This window comes from Palaemon carinicauda, chromosome 23 (assembly GCF_036898095.1).
Source record: "Palaemon carinicauda isolate YSFRI2023 chromosome 23, ASM3689809v2, whole genome shotgun sequence".
NCBI classification, from domain to species: domain Eukaryota; kingdom Metazoa; phylum Arthropoda; class Malacostraca; order Decapoda; family Palaemonidae; genus Palaemon; species Palaemon carinicauda.
In genome coordinates, this window is record NC_090747.1 from 95,800,435 (window position 1) to 95,822,625 (window position 22,191).

At 43.5% G+C, this 22,191-nt stretch overlaps 1 protein-coding gene across 4 annotated transcripts in view; it reads right to left on the bottom strand.

Moving 5' to 3' along the window:
- Positions 1-22,191, bottom strand: part of LOC137617262 (transmembrane GTPase Marf-like) — an 89,964-nt gene that overhangs the window by 29,683 nt on the left and 38,090 nt on the right. For all 4 annotated transcript variants that reach the window (XM_068347247.1, XM_068347244.1, XM_068347246.1 and 1 more), the window contains exons 2-4: positions 14,695-14,984; positions 14,417-14,526; positions 13,791-13,901 (exon numbers count right to left, since the gene is read on the bottom strand). In XM_068347247.1, coding sequence (XP_068203348.1) covers positions 13,791-13,901; positions 14,417-14,526; positions 14,695-14,962 — 489 coding nt within the window. In that variant the 5' untranslated portion in view covers positions 14,963-14,984. The remainder of the gene's footprint in view (positions 1-13,790; positions 13,902-14,416; positions 14,527-14,694; positions 14,985-22,191) is intronic.

The following is a 22,191-nucleotide window of genomic DNA, read 5'->3' on the forward strand; positions in this document are numbered from 1 at the left end:
AGCAAGGAATATCAAAAGATTTAGGCCAAGGACGAGAAGGCAGTTCATTTTTGGCCAGGAAACCAAGTTGAAGTGAACAAGTGGCTTTTTTCTGTAGAAAAGCCGATGTTCTTACTGAAGGCATGAAGTTCACTGACCCTTTTAGCCGAAGCCAAGCACACTAGGAAAAGTGTCTTGAGGGTGAGATCCTTCAGGGAGGCTAAATGTAATGGCTCAAACCTGTCTGACATGAGGAACCTTAGGACCACGTCTAAGTTCCATCCAGGAGTTGCCAAACGACGTTCCTTAGAGGTCTCTAAAGACTTAAGGAGATCTTGGAGATCTTTATTGTTGGAAAGATCTAAGCCTCTATGTCGAAAGACCGAAGCCAACATGCTCCTGTAGCCCTTAATCGTGGGAGCTGAAAGGGAGTGAACCTTTCTCAGATGTAAAAGAAAATCTGCGATTTGGGCTACAGAGGTACGGGACGAGGACACAGATGCTGACTTGCACCAGTCTCGAAAGACTTCCCACTTCGACTGGTATACTCTAATGGTAGAAGCTCTCCTAGCTCTTGCAATCGCACTGGCTGCCTCCTTCGAAAAGCCTCTAGCTCTTGAGAGTCTTTCGATAGTCTGAAGGAAGTCAGACGAAGAGCGGGGAGGCTTTGATGGACATTCTTTACGTGGGGCTGACGTAACAGATCTACCGTTAGAGGAAGACTTCTTGGAAAGTCTACCAGCCATTGAAGTACCTCGGTGCACCACTCTCTCGCGGGCCAGAGGGTAGCAACCAATGTCAACCTTGTCCCTTCGTGAGAGGCGAACTTCTGCAGTACCTTGTTGACCATCTTGAATGGTGGGAATGCATATAAGTCCAGAAAAGACCAATCCAGTAGAAACGCGTCTATGTAGATTGCTTCTGTATCTAGGACTGGAGAGCAATAGATTGGTAACCTTTTGGTCAACGAGGAGGCAAAGAGGTCTATGGTGGGTTGACCCTAAGTAGCCCAAAGACTCTTGCCCACGTCCTTGTGGAGGGTCCATTCCGTGGGTATCACCTGACCCCTCCGACTGAGACAGTCTGCCAAGACGTTCAAGTCCCCCTGGATGAATCTCGTCAACAGGGAGATGCCTCGAATTCTTGACCATAAGAGAAGGTCCCTTGCGATCTCAAGCAGCGTGAAGGAGTGTGTGCCTCCTTGCTTGGAGATGTACGCCAAAGTAGTGGTGTTGTTGTCTGAGTTGACCTCTACCACTTAGTTTCAAAGAAGCTTTCTAATATCATCAAGGCCAAGTGGACTGCTAATAGCTCCTTGCCGTTGATGTGCATGCTCTTCTGACTTGAGGTCCACAGACCCGAGCATTCCCGACCGTCCAAGGTCGCACCCCAACCCAAATCCGACGCGTCTGAGGACAACACGTGGTTTGGGTTCTTGACTGCTAGGGATAGTCCCTCTCTCAGACTGATATTGCTGTCCCACCATTTCAGGCATGCCTTTACTGGTTCGGAGACTGGGAATGATACCGTCTCTAATGTCTTGTCCTAGTTCCAGTGAGAGGCTAGATGGAACCGGAGAGGCAGAAGGTGTAGTTTCCCTAGTGAGACAAACTGCTCCAGGGATGAGAGAGTCCCTACGAGACTGTTCCAACTCCTGACTGAATAAACGTTTCGTTTCAGCATTAGTTGGACTTCGAGCAGGGCTTGACTGCGAATCTCCATCCCCAAATATAGAATAATCTGGGATGGGATCAGTTGGGACTTTTAGGTTGATCAAAAGTCCCAACTCCCTGGCCAGATTCAACGTCCAATGTAGATCCTGCAGACAGCGAAGACTGGACGATGCTCTGAGAAGCCAGTCGTCCAAGTACAGGGAGGCTCGGATCCCCGATAGATGGAGGGATTTTTCCACATTCCTCATGAGCCTCGTAAACACGAGAGGCGCAGGACTGAGGCCAAAGCACAGGGCTCGAAACTGGTACCCCCACATTCCTGTAAACAAACCTCAGAAACGGTTGGGAATCCGGGTGTATAGGAATGTGGAAGTATGCCTCCTGAAGATCGAGAGAGACCATCCAGTGGCCTTCCATAAATGCTGTCAAGACAGCCTGGTAGACTTCATCGTGAAGTTTGTCTTGACAATGAACACATTGAGCGCACTTGCCTCTTACGTACTCCTGCAGTGAACATGGCTGCCAAATCATTGGAGCCATCCCTGAGGGACTTGTTCCTGCAGAGAACGTGGCTGTCAGATCATTGGAGCCATCCCTGAAAGCCTTGTTTATGCATGACATAATTGTACAGCAAAACTTCAAAGGCTCGAAAATAGCTCTTAAGTCGACCTGTAAAATCTTGGAGCGTCTCATGGCCAGGCGCCAGGGAGAGTCTATGAGGTTTGAGAAGTCTATCTGGGCAGAGGCAGGAACTCCCAAGCCGAGAACTTCTCTCGTGTCATATCAGACTCTCGCTCTATAAGCCAGCTTAAAAGAAGGGAAAGCAAAGGCTGTCTCCCCCAAACTCCTCCTGGTGATAAACCAGTCGCCTAGCAAACGTAAAGCTCTCTTAGAAGAGCGAGAGAGCACTAGCTTATAAAACAACGGCTTCGAAGTAGCTAGGCCTAGTGTACGCTCTGACGTTTAGGCGAACGAGGAGCAGCAGTTACAAAAAGATCCGGACAAAGATCCTTAATAATCAGCATGATTTATTTAAAGTCCATAGAGGGCTAAGCAGCTTTAGGCTCCTCTCCGTCTGACAGAGTCCTCAAGGGAATATCAGTAGGAGGGGGAACAGCAACTTCCTCATCTGAAGGAACCTTGTCCGACAATAGCCGAGTCTCAATCAAGGGAGAGACCTACCGTGGTGGCAATGCTTTACAAGCAGAGTCCACACGCACTGGTGCATTAGTAGCGGACCAGGAAGCAACGTCATGTAACTGCTTGACAGTCTGTGAACTGTCAACAACAACAGGTGCGTGAGGACGCACAGTGTCCACTCGAGACTGCTTTGACCGCCTAGACTGAGCAGTCAAAACAATTCTAGAATGCGGAGGTTGACGCTCAGCGTCAAAACAAGTCAACTCCGATTGTTGGCGAACGTCCTGAACGTCAACAGGAGCATCAGCAAGTGGCCTAACGTCCAAATGTGGCTGAAAATCCACACGAGACCGCATCGAGTGTGGTTCTAAACAACCTGACTGACGTGACTTGGCTACGCCAACGTCAACAGGACGCACAAAGGAACGTTAGGGTGGCTGAAGGCCAGGATCTCGATGAGATAAACGGCTAGGCTCAACGGACTTATCGGCTGAATAGTCTTCCATAAGGGAGGCAAGCTTATTCTGCATGTCTTGCCGTACAACCCATTTAGGATCAACGGGAATGGTTGCGGTAAGAGACGAGGGTAACGTCTGTGACTGCAAAACCTTGCCTACAAAAAGACTCTCGGAGTCTGTGTTACGCTTTTGTTTAGGCGGCGAGCAGTCTTCCGATGACTGCATAGGGTCAGAGCTGTCCTAATAGTTAAAACCAGGATGCTGGACCTGTCCTGAAAGGACTGACTTTCGCTTAAAGGGCCTCGAAACCTTGTTCCACGGTTTCTTATGCGAAAAGCCTTCGGATGACGAGGAGAAAATAGTCTCTCTCGCCTTATGGTAGGGGTGATCTTGGAAAGATACACCCGATACCATAGAGGGAACGTCTGTTCGCTGATCAAGGCCTCTCGAACCCATAAGTCGTACGACATTACTTCTCCCCTGGGCTTGGGAGCTTGCAAGAGGTCCCGGACTAGGCGAACGACAGGCACGAACAGACGAACCCTCGGTCGCAACACTGATAACACTTTGCGCAATATCACTTTATCACTACGATTTTCTGTTTTGCCCTTATTTCACTGAAATCGAATTTTTTAACAATTCACATTAGGTATGAATAAAACTGATTTCTACCTGAAGCACGCAATTCTACCCTCATCAAAAGGTTGTAATTGCGAAATCAGTCGTATAATGTAAGCACATTAATACCAGCAAAAAACAGTAAACATATTTTAAGATAAAAAAATCAGTGGCTGGGGAAGAGACTAAACACTAGTTCATTCAAAACTACGTTTTCAATCTCTCACCGTACATTGCCTTGGGACGAGAATAAAAACTAAAAACGTTTTATCCTTTCTCCCCGTACAGAGACTAGGGACGAGAGTAACTCGAGAACAACGTTACTCGCTTGGGACGAGATAAAGATCGGAACGTTCTCTCTCCTCTCTCTCTCTCCGTCTCTATCTCTCTCTCTCTCTCTCTCTTGATTTCGCACCGAAGAAAAGAGCCCACTTACCTTTCGTCAATAAACAGGTTATTTGACCAAAGGAAAAAACTGAAAGATTTTTCAATTAAAAGTTCCTTTAAAATAGTCTTTAAAACATTTAAGCTTTGAAAGAAAAAAGAACAAAACGTCAGAATTGATTTACTCTTTCTGCAAAGTGAAACCGTGATACTCTCTCTCTCTATCGTAACAATAGAGCGCAAACTGCGTAGCATAAATAAACTAAACGTTAGTTCATCTTTGAAACAGTACGAAGACTATTCAAAGAAAAAAACTATCATAAAATATTTACTAAAAATATTTCATTTAATAAGTTTTAAATCATTAGCTCTGTAAAAGTTATTTACGATTGAAAAGGGCTCAACGTTGTTTAACTTCGGTTTCCAAGTTAGGACCGCCTACTCTCAGGAAAGGTCGCATATAAACAAATCATTAAAATTTATTTTGATGTTTATTATAAATGGAAAGCTAATCGAAGAGGCCTAATAAAGGCGGTTGAGATATAAAATATATAGAGGAAAATCTATAATTAATTTATAACGTGATAAAATAATTGCTAAAAGCCTAAAACACACTTCCGTCTAAGGGAAGGGTCGGCCATTTAAAAGTCAAAGAAAGTCCATACTCTCTCTCTTGTCATCAAAAATTAAATCTATCCAAAAACGAGTTCAAGATTTAAGATGAAGATAAAACACCTGCACTGCGAAAGCTCAAACCAAAATGAAGTACTTCACCAAATATGTTGAGAAAACTCCAGGTTCTACAGCGAGTATTGATACGTCTTGTCGTCAACGTCGACAGAGAAGAATTGAAGGGTTTGTTTACATGCAAGAGTGGTATCTGGCCGATAGTGGCGCTGGTGGGCACACCCGCAACCTTCATAGCGATCGCTCGCGAGTTTTTGAGTGTGTTTTCTGTCGAGCCGCAGAGTTGCAGCTATTATATATTCACCGGCTAAGTTAAATATTTAAAACTCTCCTATTAACTCACTAGATTCAGGGACTCCCTCAGATGATGATATCATTTCTGAGAAACCTGACAGATTGTAATAGAGGCAGGTATGCTAGCATGTCAGAATCTATGAGTTAAAGTTGTCTGTCAGACAGATACATAGCAAAGGTGCACTAGTATATATGTATATAATGATGCAACCACTCTCAGCCTAGGCAGATGCTGCTAAAGGCTTATTAAAACTTTGGCGTACAGTACTGTATAGGATTTCTTTTTTAACCCTTTTACCCCCAGGCTGTTTGGAAATTTCCAACCCTTAACCCCCAAGGGGTTATTTTTTTCCTATCACATTTTGCAGTATACTTTTTTTAAATTGCTCTAACAGGCTTAATTTTTGTCATAGAGAGGTCAGGTTGGTCTCATTCTCTTGGAAAATGCCTGAATTTTCTCAAAAAATTATCAAAAATATGAAAAAAAAAAAATTTATAGCATTTTTTTGCAAGGACGTACCGGTACATCCATGGGGGTAAAGGGATGGCTTTTGTGAAACGTACCAGTACGTCCTTTGGGGGTAAAAGGGTTAATAATGCCAAATGAGTTGAATGTTTCTGGTTCCATATAACGTGAACTCCAAACTTCTGTTAAGTAATTAATACTGTATTATGAACAAGAAGTTAATATGACAAATTCGAAGATAATTTGTATTTTTCCTAACCATACAAACCTTAGCTATTTACAAAGGGTTATTACTTTTAGCGTAGCTGAAATGGCGAGCCATTAGAATTTAACGAGGGTGTATTACCCCCGCGCTAGTTAGCGGGGGGGTAGGGGAGTGGTAGCTAGCTACCCCTCCTCCCCCTCACACACAGGTGAATACTCACTTTCACTTAGAGGTAGGACTTGTCTTGGGGGACAGGGCTGGCGGGCAAATATGTGTAAATAGCTAAGGTTTGTATGGTTAGGAAAAATACAAATTATCTTCGAATTTGTCATTTGTTCCGTAACCGAAATACAAACCACGCTATTTACAAAGGGTGACTTATCCCTTAGGAAGGGTGGAAAGTCCCCAGCCATACTGGCTTTGGCTTTACCCGGGGACTCAGAATCCGAGTGAGTCGCACTCGAGAAAAGGAGTCCCTGCACCTCACAAGTTCCTTGCACCGCAAGGAACCATGTGGCCTACGTAAGCTTGTGTGTGAAGGAAGAAGTGTGACCCGTCTTAGGCAGTTGACCTGGAGTTCCAGAAGGAACTCTGGGTTAGGACGTTCCCAATACCACCTCGTCAGGGTATGGGGGACGCGACAGTATTGACTCAATACTCGGAACACAAGGAAGCATGGTTTACCTGCAGAGGTTCGAGGTCAGCTATGCAGAGACCAGGATGCTGCTTCCCCGTAGAGGGGATGATGAAGAAAGAAGTAAGGGCCAGACATACTTCTTTCGTTCATGCAGACTAAAACCTGATAACAATGCCCTCAACCTTCTGCTACCTGTCCAAAAAGGAGCCTGAGGTTAGACCAGCTGTTGTGTAGCCACCACAGAGCGATAGAAAACGTATCGAGACTCCTGTGGGTCACGCCCTGCAGGAAGCGGGCTGCGAAGGTCATCAGACGCTTCCAGACTCCAGCTTGTAGCACCTGCGTCACAGAGTAGTATTACTCGAAGGCGAGGGACGTTGCGATGTATCCAACATCGTGCTGTAGGGCGACGTGACGGGGGAGGGTCTGAAGACAGGTCGAGATGAATGTCCTTGAGTCCGGGCTGAAGAGGTATACTGGTGACTCTCCCCCCATGTTCTCCTTGTGTTCCCAAATCGGCTGCAACTGAGGCCAAACTGCAGCTGTTCCCAGCGCTAACCTCTCGATTCCTGTACTGGCAAGAAAGAGAAGGTCTTGGGACATCAGACACAGAATGGAGACTCAAAATCTTGAATGAATCGGACCGAAGGGTCGGGACCCTCAGATTCTGAGTCTAGCCAACAACTCAGGAGCGAGCCTGAATGTTGCCTTCCCCTCTTCCTTAGAAAGGGGGGAGTAGTAAGAGACCAAGAAGATTGCTTACACACTGGCCGTGGCCAGAGTGAGCAGAAGACCCAAGGCGGAATACTATCCGAGGCCTGTCGTAAAAGGGTCTTGAGAAGATCTCTTAAAGGACTAAAAGTCCGAGCCATGCTCCAAGTTGGAGGTCTTCCTCCGACTAGGGCAGGGACGATCGTAGCTTCGCATGAGCGAGGATAGATCCAGCGGGCAGGAAAAAGTTATTCCTTTAAGCCTGAAGGTCAGGGAAAGGCTGAGCGACCGGCTTCATTGCCAAGAGCGGAAAGGAGTTTCCTCCCGCCGAAAGGCAATAAGACCGTTATTGCTGGAGAAGAGGCCTCACGGGAAGAGGTATATCTCCCACGGCACCAACCACCTTAGACTCTTCACTTTGCCTGGGAGACCCCTGTGGATGACTATCGCAGATGATGCGACCTCCGTACCGCGACTGTAGCGGGTTGTCTCTTCTAGAGGAGGAGGCGTAGTGTCTCCAGGCATGAAGCCGAAGCGACGCCCCGGTTCGGGAGAGATGTCGCAGTGTGGTTGCTTGAGTAGTCTGCGCCGTGGGAGAAGCTCTCCCGGGAGTTCCGTCAGGGGAAGCAGAGGGTCCAGAAACCGTTCTGCGCATAGTCCCAGTGGAGCTCTCCCATTGAAAGGTTGACAGACAACCTGGTTTTGTTGAGACCCATTGTCCGCAGACAAAAAGGAGGGAAGACGCAGGCGTCGAAGTTGTCCCACCATCACCGGAATGCATCTTGCCAGAGTCTCGGGGTCTGAGACTGGGGGGAAAACTAGCGGAAGCTTGAGGTTCCAAGCTGTCGCGATCAGGTCCCCCAGACCAGCACTTGCTGGTTACCCAAGGTCAAAGACCCCTAGGTACACTCTCTCTATGAGGCTCTGCTCGGATAGTCTGAGAGAAACATTCCCCTGCCTGGAATGAGAGAGCCGATGGTGGAATTGAGAGAATCTCAATCATCCCGGTATCTCTACTGCAAGATGTGAAGGTGTGAAAATGCGTCCCCTGCTGGTTAGCATGAAGTCGACACGCAACGGGGCGACTTGGCAGGAGCGGTAGGATCTGAAGAGGGGCCAGACTAAGGCCCTTAAGCCTGCCTGAATGATGGAGAGGTATCCTTCAGGTCTTGACCATAGGCCTGGACCGGAACATGCCCCCCCCCCCTTTCCTTTGACGAGTCCGAGAACCGCATCAAGAATGTGGGGAAAGGACGAGAATATCCACTACCATCAAGAGGCTCCATAGGTCAACACCCATTGCAGGTTTAATAGTTCCGCTGGTCCCATAGGGCCAGGGAGTCCGGTTAAACATTGCCTGAAGCCACCGGAACTTGGATCGCCCCACATGGAACTTATCCTGAGGCGACCGTTCGGACTATAAACGGGTCAATGAGGAAAGAAGAACTAGGAAACGTTCCAAGGTAGGGCTGAAAACTCTGCTTGACTGAGAACAGGTACTGCGACTCTCCTCAGTCTTGCCACAGTCAACCGAAAGGAAGGCTCGGAGGATGTGGTAACAGAATCTGGCGTCCCCAGGTGGTCACCCATCCAAGTACCGACGTTGCTTAACCTCGCTGGACGGACGAGAAGCGGGGTTTCCAACGTGGTAAGGCGGTTGACTCAATATCATGGCCAGATACTCCAGATGTTGAGGCAGAGGAAGAGAAGGCTCCAAGGAAAATACCATGAGCCCACACTCATGGTCAGCATTCGGAAGCTTTTCCCGGCGCTGAAGAAGGTCGAAACCCGAGCCTACCGGAGTTGACCAGCCCTCCAAACAGCAGAGGAGGCGGAAGTCTGCACCTGAGCGGCCAAGAGGAAGGCAGGGAGAGTTCTCTGGGGAAACAAACCTGCTATGCCACGGCGGGATAGCCACACTGCATCATAAGCAGGAATACTTGCAGTTTAGGCTGAATTCGACGAGCACCCTGGAAGATGGATGGAATGGAAACTGAAAGTACCCGTCCTTCCGATCCAGGGTTAAAGGAGTCCTGTCGCCTCGTTACCAGTCTGATCGATTCTGCTGGTCTACGCTGGCCGAAGTTTGTTCGACAAACTTGATCAGGGCTGAGAGGTCGACTATGGACATCCCCTCTCAGATCCTTCCTTACAAGAAAGGATCGACTGAGGGGGCCGGGGGTGAAGCCGTCGATGATCCTGAGGAAGACCTTCGCCTAAGGTATGGATCATTCTGCCCAACCGGGCAACTCTGCTGATGCTATGGCATAGAGGTTCAGAGACACTGAATTCGCTGACAGAGACGGCAGGCGCGATATCCTTGGCTACTCACAGAGATTGTGCGGGAATGGGCATCGGGAAGCTGTCATTCGGATGAGTAACCTTAAGCATCCTCCCAGCGAAAAAACCTGCAATCCTAGAGTTCGTGAACTCCTTTTAGGACTATGCCCCCCCGGGGGAGTCTCCCGTGCCATCTGTTCCTGACAGGAGGAAACTGCAATTGGACACCTTGTCCCAGTTGTCGTAGCCGATAACTTAGGCCGACGTGGTTGAAAGAAAAGGGAGCTGGAGCCCTGCAGAGTCTGGAAGAAAGCGCCTTGGAGGAGTGAAACCGGAAGTCGATTTACTCCGCACAGCAGATGTTTAAGTCTCTGTCCTTGGGCAAAGACAAAACTCTTCTCAAGGATGGAAGGGTGTCTGAGGTCGTTGACCTCCACAGATGAGACACCCGAAGGAAGCCTTCAGTCAGTGCGTCCAGATGGTACAACATTGAGCTTGTCCGCAAGTAGATACTTAACGACGAAAGGCCAAGGTGCCTGAGCTCGAGAGGAGGAAAGTACCCTTGATCTTCCTGTAGCTTCCTTGAACCAAACCTCGGGCCGTAACCGAGGAGGGAAAGAACCTGGTAAGCTCCCAGAGGAAGAGGTAAGCAGTCACCCCTTGTCCGATGGAGAAATCTTCGACGGAAAGACCCCCCGCCAAAAATCCTTCCAGGGCGGGAGAAGGAGAGAGTACTCGTGCAGGAGAGGGGACCCTCGAGACCGACCTCTTGGGAACCAACTTCGCCCTGGGGGAAGTCACCACGAAGTCCACTCCTCTCTTTCTCTTCAGCGTAGGAGAGACAGCCGCTGGTTTGTTACCCTGGCCGGTGAGTGCTGGTTTCATAACCCTCATTAACGCCCGTGCCAGCGGATCAAACCATGTCTGCTGCTCCAAGGACACAGAGTCCGAAATCCTCGCTAAGGTGAAAGGGATCGGGCGATCCTTTGGAGAGGACACGACGGTTCCTGCCTGAAAAGAAGGTGGGAAGAATGCTGTACTGACCTGTCTTCGTCCTGCACTACCAACCTGTGCTTGGATGGAGGTGATCCCGAGTGCCGCCTAGGAGCACGCGTCCCTGCTGCTACCACCGGCTGTGGAATTCGCCGCAAACTATGGTCGCGCGAGGGCGAACGGTCGCGCGGGCGCACAGGCGAGTGGTCGCGCGGGCGCGCAGGCGAGCGGTCGCGAGGGCGCGCAGGCGAGCGATCGCGCGGGCGCGCAGGCGAGCGATCGCGCGGGCGCGCAGGCGAGCGATCGCGCGGGCGCGCAGGCGAGCGATCGCGCGGGCGCGCAGGCGAATGGGCGTGACGGCGAGGGATCGTGCTGCCGCGTAGGTGAAGAAGGTAAGCGATGGCGAGCAGCATGTGTAGGTGAATGATCGCGTGATAGGGTGCGATGGTGATCAGCATCCGCAAGAGGGCGATCGTTCAGGGTTGTGCGATGAGGAGCAGCATGCGTAAGCGGGCAATCGTTCAGGGTTGTGCGATGGCGAGCAGCATGCGCAGGTGAATGATCGCGTGAAAGGGTGCGATGGTGATCAGCATCCGCAAGAGGGCGATCGTTCAGGGTTGTGCGATGAGGAGCAGCATGCGTAAGCGGGCAATCGTTCAGGGTTGTGCGATGGCGAGCAGCATGCGCAGGTGAATGATCGCGTGAAAGGGTGCGATGGTGATCAGCATCCGCAAGAGGGCGATCGTTCAGGGTTGTGCGATGAGGAGCAGCATGCGTAAGCGGGCAATCGTTCAGGGTTGTGCGATGGCGAGCAGCATGCGCAGGTGAATGATCGCGTGAAAGGGTGCGATGGTGATCAGCATCTGCAGGAGGGCGATCGTTCAGGGTGGTGCGATGAGGAGCAGCATGCGTAAGCGGGCAATCGTTCAGGGTTGTGCGATGGCGAGCAGCATGCGCAGGTGAATGATCGCGTGAAAGGGTGCGATGGCGATCAGCATCCGTAGTTGAGGGTCGCGCGATGGCGATCAGCATCCGCAGTTGAGGGTCGCGCGATGGCGATCAGCATCCGCAGTTGAGGGTCGCGCGATGGCGATCAACATCCGCAGTTGAGGGTCACGCGATGGCGATCAGCATCTGCAGTTGAGGGTCGCGCGATGGCGATCAGCATCCGTAGTTGAGGGTCACGCGATGGCGATCAGCATCTGCAGTTGAGGGTCGCGCGATGGCGATCAGCATCCGCAGTTGAGCTAGTAGCTGGCGAACCATGTTCCTTCATAAGTGTTGGAGAACGTTGGCGTGCCAGCTGTAACACACGTGGGCGATCCGGAGATCGCTGGCGAGCTGATGATCGCTGACGAGCTGACGATCGCTGGCGAGCTGATGATCGCTGACGAGCTGATGATCGCTGACGAGCAGAAGGCTACGCGTGGAAGCCTGCGCAAAGAAGAAGAGTCCTTGACCCCGACCTGAACCGAAGTTCTAGATCGCGAGGGCGAACGTGGGCGCACAGGGCACGTAACAGGAACCGCAGGGAAGATCATCTTGAAAGCGCTGACGAACAGGAGAGCGCTGACGAACAGAAGGGCGCGCAGGGAAACCCTGACACGCAAGGGAAGAACCCCCGTGGGGGCAACCCTTTGCCCCGAAGGGATCGTTGTCCGCCGGGAGACTGATGTCCGTCGGAAGACCGCTGTCCGTCGGGAAGACCGTTGTTCGTCGGGAAGACCGTTGCCCGTCGGAAGACGAGATTAGACTGCTGTCCATCTGCACCAAGACGGAAGATCGAGAAAAAGAAGTTGTAGGCTGCAAACGGAGATTCAAAAAGGCGCCTCAAGCACCCTTATAGGGAGATGAGAGGCCCTTACGACGAGGCGGACGGAGGGCCTTACGGCGAGGGAGGCCAACAGCAACAGAAGAAACCTCCGAAGAGGAGTCTCTATGAGTGTACTCTCTCGCGAACGAAAGAGAAACACTTCGAGGAAGAGACTGGTCAGCCAGTGACCTAAAAGGAGCAATCCTCCGAAGAGGAGCTCCTGCAGTTGCCCAGCCCCTTGAGCGAAACTGCAGGTGCGACCGCTCAGCACCAAGAGCATAGTCGCACGAAAAAAAGGCAAGAGAAGAACCCCCCAAAAGAGGAAAAGCTCAAGCCTGGACAGGAAAAAACTTCCCTCGGAAGGAAAGTTATCCGCCCAAGGAGGCAAGCCTCCTGACTGTTCTAAAATGAACTGGAGAGCTGTCCGTCGACACGGGAGTACTACCAGTAGAAGGAGACACGCCCCTGACGACAATACAAGGGGGGAGGCAGCAACAGCCGAATCCCCAGGACTCAACCAGACAGCTCACACCGTTGCTATATTACAGAAACGAACTAGATCGGTAACTGTAAAAAAATAAAACAAATAATATTAGTACACATTCATTCCCCCGGGAAGGCTCCGAAGAGGAATCCCGAGGAAAAGGAACAAGAATTACACAACAGGCACGTGCCCTCACAACCACTTACACTCGCGGAAGGAGAGCTGTAACCAAAACAGAATTATAACAATTATAATTATGTAACTATGTAATTATGTAATTTAAAAATGAATGAACACTAAAGAAAAAACGAAAACCCCGAAAGGAATCGTTCTACAAGCTGAAAATTAACAACTACAATTAGATTCATAAACTAATTGGGACAAAATGTACGGCGTAGCAACCCCACCCACACGGGAAGGAAGCTACAAGGGCGTAGTAAAACATAGTAAAAGGGTGAACGACCTCAAGAGAGAGAGAGAGAGAAAGACCGAAGTCAAACTCGATCGCAACCCATAAAATTAGGCCGTGGTGGCCTAACTGCCGAGGCCTCCACGTAGATATCGTACACTACACACACACATCTGAAAAGGAAACTTACTTATTTCTATACTCAAATATATATACAAACATGAAAACATGTTTACATATATATTGAGTAAAAGAAAAGTAAGCGATTAAGTAAAGACAAAACAGACAATGGCTGCCAAGCGAGGACCAAGACAGAGACGTCTGTCACAGTCCGAGCCAAAAGTGAAAAGTGAGTATTCACCTGTGTGTGAGGGGGAGGAGGGGTAGCTTGCTACCACTCCCCTACCCCCCCGCTAACTAGCGCGGGGGTAATACACCCTCGTTAAATTCTAATGGCTCGCCATTTCAGCTACGCTAAAAGTAATAACCCTTTGTAAATAGCGTGGTTTGTATTTCGGTTACGGAACAAACCAGATTCTAAATAAAACCTAAGCCATACCTGCAGAAAACAATTGGTAGTGTGGCCAATACCAGATGGCAAGATCTTATCCCCCAGCATAGCATTGATGACTGTACTCTTTCCATTTGATGTTCTTCCAAAGAAGGCCACCTAACACAAAATAAATCATTGCTATATTAAGCATCCATACATGCCACTAAAGGCACACAAAATTAAAATATGGATATCAATTATTCAATAAATTGCCATCAAGTTTGGCAAAAAATTCATAATGATGCCAATAGGTCATCACTGTACATTACAGAAAATTCACGTTAATAGCAACCATTTGTAAATAAATTTATATAACAAATATTGAGGCAAATTAAAAACAATAAAAGCAGATAATCTAGAGAAATAGCATTCAATGTAATTATCTTTTTGTTCAAAAAGGGAAATTTTTTTTATTAATAAAACCAAAATCGTTATCAATACATTTTGGGTAAAAAAAAGCACGATAATACTTTACTAAAACAGTAATACAAAACATAATATAAAATGCCTTAGTATTTCCAAACTTCCAAAATAAAGAGATTTTCTTCACATAATATGTAGCTATCAGTTACATAAGGTAAAACAAATCTGAGGAAAATCTTGCAATTTAAGGGTATATCAATACTGCTTACCTTCATGTGATCTCGTGCCAAAACTTCTTTGATACCTGCAACTCGGCCACTGTATGCTCTGAATTCTTCCAAGCCTTTGGCATCAATAAGACCCTTATCATTGTGAAGACCTGTTATTGAATCAGTTTGGCTCCAATTATTACTAAATTCTATTGAAAGTTTTAAAAACTAACCTACTTTATAGCCTAATGTAACCAATCCATGATACTTCACAGAAAATATATCAGTTTCTGTATAACCACAACAAAGGGCAAAACTAATAAAGCCTATAACATTACCTTCCAAAAAATGTGTGGTTTCTGCAACATACTCCTCAATTTCTTGGTAGATGTCATTAATTTTCTTTTTTGCTCGCACAAATATCTGCAGAGGTGACGAGGTGGGAGATTCTCTTAAGTGTCGTGCTCCTAGCACACCTACTATGGAATCCCGCAATGATGTGCCTCCCCCCCCTCCATCACCACTCCCACCCATTCCTGATGTCCCCCCTAAGAACATTCCTCCACCATTCATCATGGAGGTAGACCGGTTAAGCAAACTTGACATGATACACCACCAACACCCTCAACTGGAACAAAAAAACAAGAAAATAAAAAGCTTAACGCTTGTGAAACACCCAGTCTTTAAAAGAAAAATTGAAAAGGAAAAAAATATGTCAAGGAAAAACATATAGGTCTTGATGGTAGCCATGTTCATGTTTTCAATAAAATCATCAGTATTGTGGTGAAAAGTCCTTAATCGCATTAATTACAGAAATGGAAAACTATTTTCAAAAAAGAAACCCCAGAATTCTCAGTACTGTATAGTACATACCATTTTTCTGAAGTCCTCTTTACCTACTTAATTACTGTATACTGTACTAGAAGTGTACAGCATATCCTCAGAATAGCATTTACAACTTACTTCAAACACCCCATTTCTTATAATGTCAATTTACGCATAACTATAACTTGAAATTTACATAAAAGACACTGTGCATTTCAAATTCAATACTGATAAGGTTTATATCAACTGCAAAATATATTGACAACTTCCATTTCATACTAGAACCTTAAATTTATCTATCCATCAAGTTACTGTCATTTTGGGGGAAGAAGTTGAAATCATGAACTCCATAATTACTGCAGTTAAAGTACATGCAATTCTACAGAAAATATTGCAGAACTCTGTACATAGTTGAAATTTTATAATAAAGCAAGCAAGCTCTCTTTTCAAGCAACCAGTACGGTAATCAACAGTCCTAATGCCATACTGCATTTTAAATATCAGTAATTCATAAACTTTATTATTGCATTCTGATTTCTACCGAAATAAAGTCATTCCTACATCAAAGGAATGAACAAACAAACAAAAATTATAATCAAATGCAGGTAGCATTTGTAAACCTAAATCACTACTGATCTTCATCCACCCTCTCTAGCCATGAACATAGCTAACCAACAAAGTGTCATTCGGTGCTATTTGAAATCTTCAAATCAAATTGAAGAAAATATACAAGACCAAGGCTTACTGTACAGAACATGCTAATATACTTTCAATTGAGATGGATATCCACACTGCATAATTTCATTAAACATATATTAAATAAAAAGTGCAGTATATACAAGACACACAATAACATCTTTGTATTTAAGAAATAATCATCAGTCACTTTATGTTTTCTAAGATGGTAATAAAATCCAACATGTAAAAGGTCTAAAAAAACAATGTTGGAAATGCAATTCACTCTAACAGTCTGGTTGAATACCTTAAAATGCACCTTGGACTATGTTTTCCATATTTTCCAGTGATTGTGACTAGCATAACTTTAGAGTCTATATTAATTGTTTTGGATGCCAATGCAGGTATATGCTTTAAAAAGAAAAAAAAAAACAATTCCTTGCAAAATAAAGAGCTAAAAATCTTCATCGGTAAATAAAATTTCCATTGTGGCTTAATGTACGGAATACCACACAAACTCATATTGTCAACAAAAATAAAACCCGCAAAATTTTTTAGATGCATGTGGTCTGTGAAGTGCAAAAACAGTGCATTAACATTAAATAATAGCAGTAATATGTTGAAATAATAAAATGATTTTATTCAGCATGCATAAACAATATAAGGCTGGCATGTTTTGCTTTAAAGGTATAGTTCACTAATGAACAAGTGTTCTACATAAAATATATAAATATACACATACATTAACATAAAAACACATTCAAATTTTTCTAACTTCAAAACTATTTTTCATATACTGTACTGTACAACTATCAATTATAGTATATTACTAAGGACCCCAGCCATGGACCTGAAATCTTGATGATATAAGAAACTGAATGGCTAAGAGATGGATTTACTTTTCATGCTTCCACACCTATGAACCATTGATTAGTAATAACTACCCAGCTCCATATATCATGCTGATTAGATATACTATAACACAAAAACAAGAGGAAATACCAAAGGATCTAATGACCACTGGGGGGGGGGGAGAATTGATTAGGTCAGGGTAGAAAAATTGTTCAGAATCGCAGCTTGAACTTGAAAAAGGACCGTTAACAATAGTTGTGAACTACTACACAACAAGCAAGTCCTCTGCATCATCTGATAAATTCTCTTTTTGAAACTAAAGTACAGTATCTAGAGACCAAGCAACTATAGTCCATTTCTTTTAGCGATGCATATTTGCACCGACTCGCGGCGGTGCCCTTTTAGCTCGGAAAAGTTTCCTGATCGCTGATTGGTTGGACAAGATAATTCTAACCAATCAGCGATCAGGAAACTTTTCCGAGCTAAAAGGGCACCACCGCGAGTCGGTGCAAATATGCATCGCTAAAAGAAATGGACTATAATTCTTGATTCATTAATTGGTAAGTAATTTTATTCATTTGGAGATCACCAAGTTAGTATCAAGTACTTCAAGTTCAATTCATATTTGTAGCTGATACCGAGAAATATTTCAAAGGACAATATCCTTTCCTATCTTGTTCATGTTAGGTCATCATCTCTGCAATATTTCACAGAACTCTTTGTTTTCCCCTCATATCTCGCTGATATCCGACAGTCTGGTGTAATAATTAAACATACACTATTTCAAATAGGGCAAGAATTAGTTATACAGTATTTTGAAATACAAAATATTTTACTCCAATTCTATGCAACCTTATTCCTAGCTTTTTACCTAGCTTCTCATGTTAATACAAATTGTTATTGATGCAACTTTGGCTGCATTTGCCATTATCAGTGGTATTCCTTGTGTGCTCTCACCAGAAGATTATTAATGATAAACAAGTAAAATACATGATAAAAACTTTGGAAAAGTAGATAAAAACAAAAGCTCATTCACAAAGTCAAAATTCATACAAAAGATACTCTAAATGAACTCTACCGAAAGGATCTAATGAAAATGCTTCTATGAGAAGACTCTTAAAATAAAAACCTGGATTCCAAAGCCATGCACAAAACCATATAGTACTACACAAAAAGAACTGCAAATAACTAGCTGAATAGAGGTACAGTAAAAACAATAATGCAAGCTGAATAAATCATTAATAAAAACTTTGAGATTTTATACTGTACAGTGAACCCTCGTTTATCGCGGTAGATAGGTTCCAGACGTGGCCGCGATAGGTGAAAATCCGCGAAGTAGTGACACCATATTTACCTATTTATTCAACATGTATATTCAGACTTTTAAAACCTTCCCTTGTACGTAGTACTGTTAACAAACTACCCTTTAATGTACAGAACACTTAATGCATGTACTACAGTACCCTAAACTAAAACAGGCACAAATATTAAAGGCAATTTTATATCATGCGTTTCCTAAACACGCTAAAAAGCACGTTAAAAAATGGCAACCAATGTTTTGTTTACATTTATCTCTGATCATAATGAAGAAACAAACTGGAGGTAGAGCTTTGCTTATTACCCAGACATATTTCCCATACTATTCCCTTAGAACTACATCACATCTTCCTACTTTAGATATATATATATATATATATACTGTATATATATATATATATATATATACATATATATATATATATATATATATATATATATATATATATATATACTGTATATATATATACTGTATATATATATATATATATATATATATATATATATATATATATATATATATATATATATATATATATATATATATACATATATATATATGTATATATATATATATATATATATATATATATATATATATATATATATATATATGTGTGTGTGTGTGTGTGTGTCTATATATATATATATATATATATATATATATATATATATATATATATATATATATATATATATATATACCTACATATATACATACCTACATATATACATACATACATATATACATAAATACATGCATACATATATATATATATATATATATATATATATATATATATATATATATATATGTTACTGTATATATATGGGTTATGGAAAAAATCCGCGAAGTGGTGAATCCGCGATGGTCGAACCGCGAAGTAGCGAGGGTTCACTGTATAGAAATATTTTACGTTATTCTTATAAATTCATCCTACTCATTTATCTATGAAATAATTACACATTATATATCATAGGTACTGTATAGATTTACCTCGCATAAACCTATGACTCAGTATTGGCAAATCAAATTAATCTCCAATCCAAATCTGAATGCAATGAAAAGGGATGATAAGTAATGGCACGAGAGACAGCCCAGTAAGCAAGAAAGCCTAGGATCAACTATTTGCATCACACAAACACCATTCTAAGTCAGAATGGAAACAAGACTGGTGATTTCAAGTACATAGTGTAGCCTATTTTAGAGAATATTGGAACTCTGGTACAATCCACTGGTTGAGATTGTGGAACAGGAATCTCCTGTAAAGCAATGGTTTAAAATTGAAAACCAAACTTTTTAAAATAGTAGCTAAATAACACTGATATGGCCAAAGAAGTCCTCTGGGGTAACAGAATCAGTGCTTGCACATCCTAAAATTGATCTGCCAGCTTCTTTGCAACACATCTGTAAAGAAGAACTCCAATGAAAGAGGATAGAGGAATTCCCGCAAACAGACAGATGCCTTTTTATCAACATATCAACTCTTAAGCTTTCTCTACACTATGGACCTGGTATTATCTCCAAATCCATTCCATAATAAACTTATTATGTCAAAGTTGCTTCTCCAGACATCTCCCATAAAGGACTATTTTATCCAGAGAGCAAGGATGATATTAAATATATGTCCAACAAAATATGTTGGAAAAATGACCTAAACAATAAGATGGAAAAAAAAATAACCATCAAGATAGTGTGTTAATAGAAACCGACTTTACCCATGTCCGTGGTTATGTATAGGCTATTTTTAGGGTCATGATGGAGGCCAAAAATTTTAATCTAGTGGCAAAGCCATTCCAGAACCAAAAGATGGTGATTCCTGATAAAGCCTCAAGTGTCTAAGAAAACAAATGCATTGATACCAGAACATATGTACCCAAGCAAAGGAGAAAAAGAATGCTTCGCAAGCCATTCAAGAGCAGAATATTTCAATCTAGAAATTACATCCAATGGGTACAGATACTAGGAAGACTGGGGTCTGTTTCAAGCTTCCTTTTCTTGGTTGCCTTCTAAAACCCAAAAGACAACTTTCAAACCATAGGGGCCACTAACAGAAAAATTTTGTGGTTGCTAGTACAGGAGAGAGGCTAATTACAGATAAATAACCAAGATTTGCTAAGCTATCTGACTTTGTCTCTCAACTATTGTTTGTCATCCACACCGAACAGCATATTATAATGAATGGTCAATCAACCCTGATTCTGTCCATCTATATTATATCCAATCCAGTCCCTAAATTCTTTTTAATAACATAATTCACCGATTATATTTATCAATTTCTTGAAAATACATATTAACACCTTTCATCATGATATGGAACACTGGTCTCACATTGAAATGATTAAAATGCTACCAAAGCATCAAAACTGTAGTAACCATACTCATTTTACAGTAAATGATACTGCAGTAAAAAATACATCCCTATGTGCAAGATCTGTAAGCAATTTGGGTCTCCTCTAAATGTCCTACAACTCTGATTTCTTTATCAATAACGTTCAACATTTCTTTCATCGATAATTATTCACAAATTTCTAATATCATAAGTGACAATATGGAACCCCAGCTTACCTAACCTCAAACCACCTGGGTTCTAATTTTCCTACTACTTTTACAGAAAATTCTTCTTTCCCAACGTTACCCCTACAATGAGGGGTCGCTGCCTGATGCACCCTCTCCAATGCCTTTTATCAAAAGCATCCTCTTCCACCAAATCTGTTCTCTATATATCAATCCATCACATCTTGCCATCTAATTCGCTGCCTCCCTCTCGAGCTTCTACCCCTGACACGTTCCTCCCAAGTCCTCCTTACCATACATCATTACTACGCCAGCCATTCTTCTTGTTTCATCATTTTGCAATCCTTCAAAGCAGTGATATTCCCATTATCAACATTGGCAATCTCATCTCTTGCCAAAACTGTTTAGTCCTAAAATAAATTACCCAACATCTTCCCACTTCTCCAATCCAAATGTGAACGCAGCTAAAAATCAAGGTGACATACATTTCACAGTCATTTCCTAAACCTGTCATTAATCATATCCATAACCACTGCCCTCCATACCTGCATATACAAAAAATTAAGACAGAAAGCAATGCAGTTTAGAGCAAAAGGGACACTCAAAAGTACTTTTATTAGTGCCTATTATGTACCAGATACAGTACACCACATGCAACAACACCCAGATTGTTCATTATAGCAAATACTTATGCTGTAATTAGAATGTAAAGTTTGATTGAAAAAATGCATTATATGAAAACTGCACACCATTAAAATGTTATTTTTATTAATAAAATAAATTTTTGAATGTACTTACCCGGTGATCATATAAGCTGTCAGCTCTGCTGCCCGACAGAAAAACCTAAGGACAAAATACGCCAGCGATCGCTATACAGGTGGGGGTGTACATCAACTGCGCCATCTGTCGAGCAGGTACTCAAGTACTCCATGTCAACACAGAACCAATTTTCTCCTCGGCCCACTGGGTCTCTATTGGGGAGGAAGGGAGGGTCCTTTAATATATGATCACCAGGTAAGTATATTCAAAAATTTATTTTATTAATAAAAATAACATTTTTCAATATTAAACTTAGCCGGTGATCATATAAGCTGATTCACACCCAGGGGGGTGGGTAGAGACCAGCATTACATGTTGACATTATTATGAGCTAAGTATTTTGTATTTCATTTTAGCAGTTATTCAAAATAACAAACATAAAATAAATAAGTACCTGGTAAGGAAGTCGACTTGAACAATTACTCTGCCTTTTTAAGTACGTCTTCCTTACTGAGCCTCGCGATCCTCATAGGATGCTGAGCGACTCCTAGGAGCTGAAGTATGAAGGGTTGCAACCCATACTAAAGGACCTCATCAAAACCTCTAATCTAGGCGCTTCTCAAGAAATGACTTTGACCACCCGCCAAATCAAGTAGGATGCGAAAGGCTTCTTAGCCTTCCGGACAACCCAAAAACAATAATAAAACATTTCAAGAGAAAGATTAAAAAGGTTATGGAATTAGGGAATTGTAGTGGTTGAGCCCTCACCCACTACTGCACTCGTTGCTACAAATGGTCCCAGAGTGTAGCAGTTCTCGTAAAGAGACTGGACATTCTTAAGATAAAAAGACGCGAACACTGATTTGCTTTTCCAATAGGTTGCGTCGAT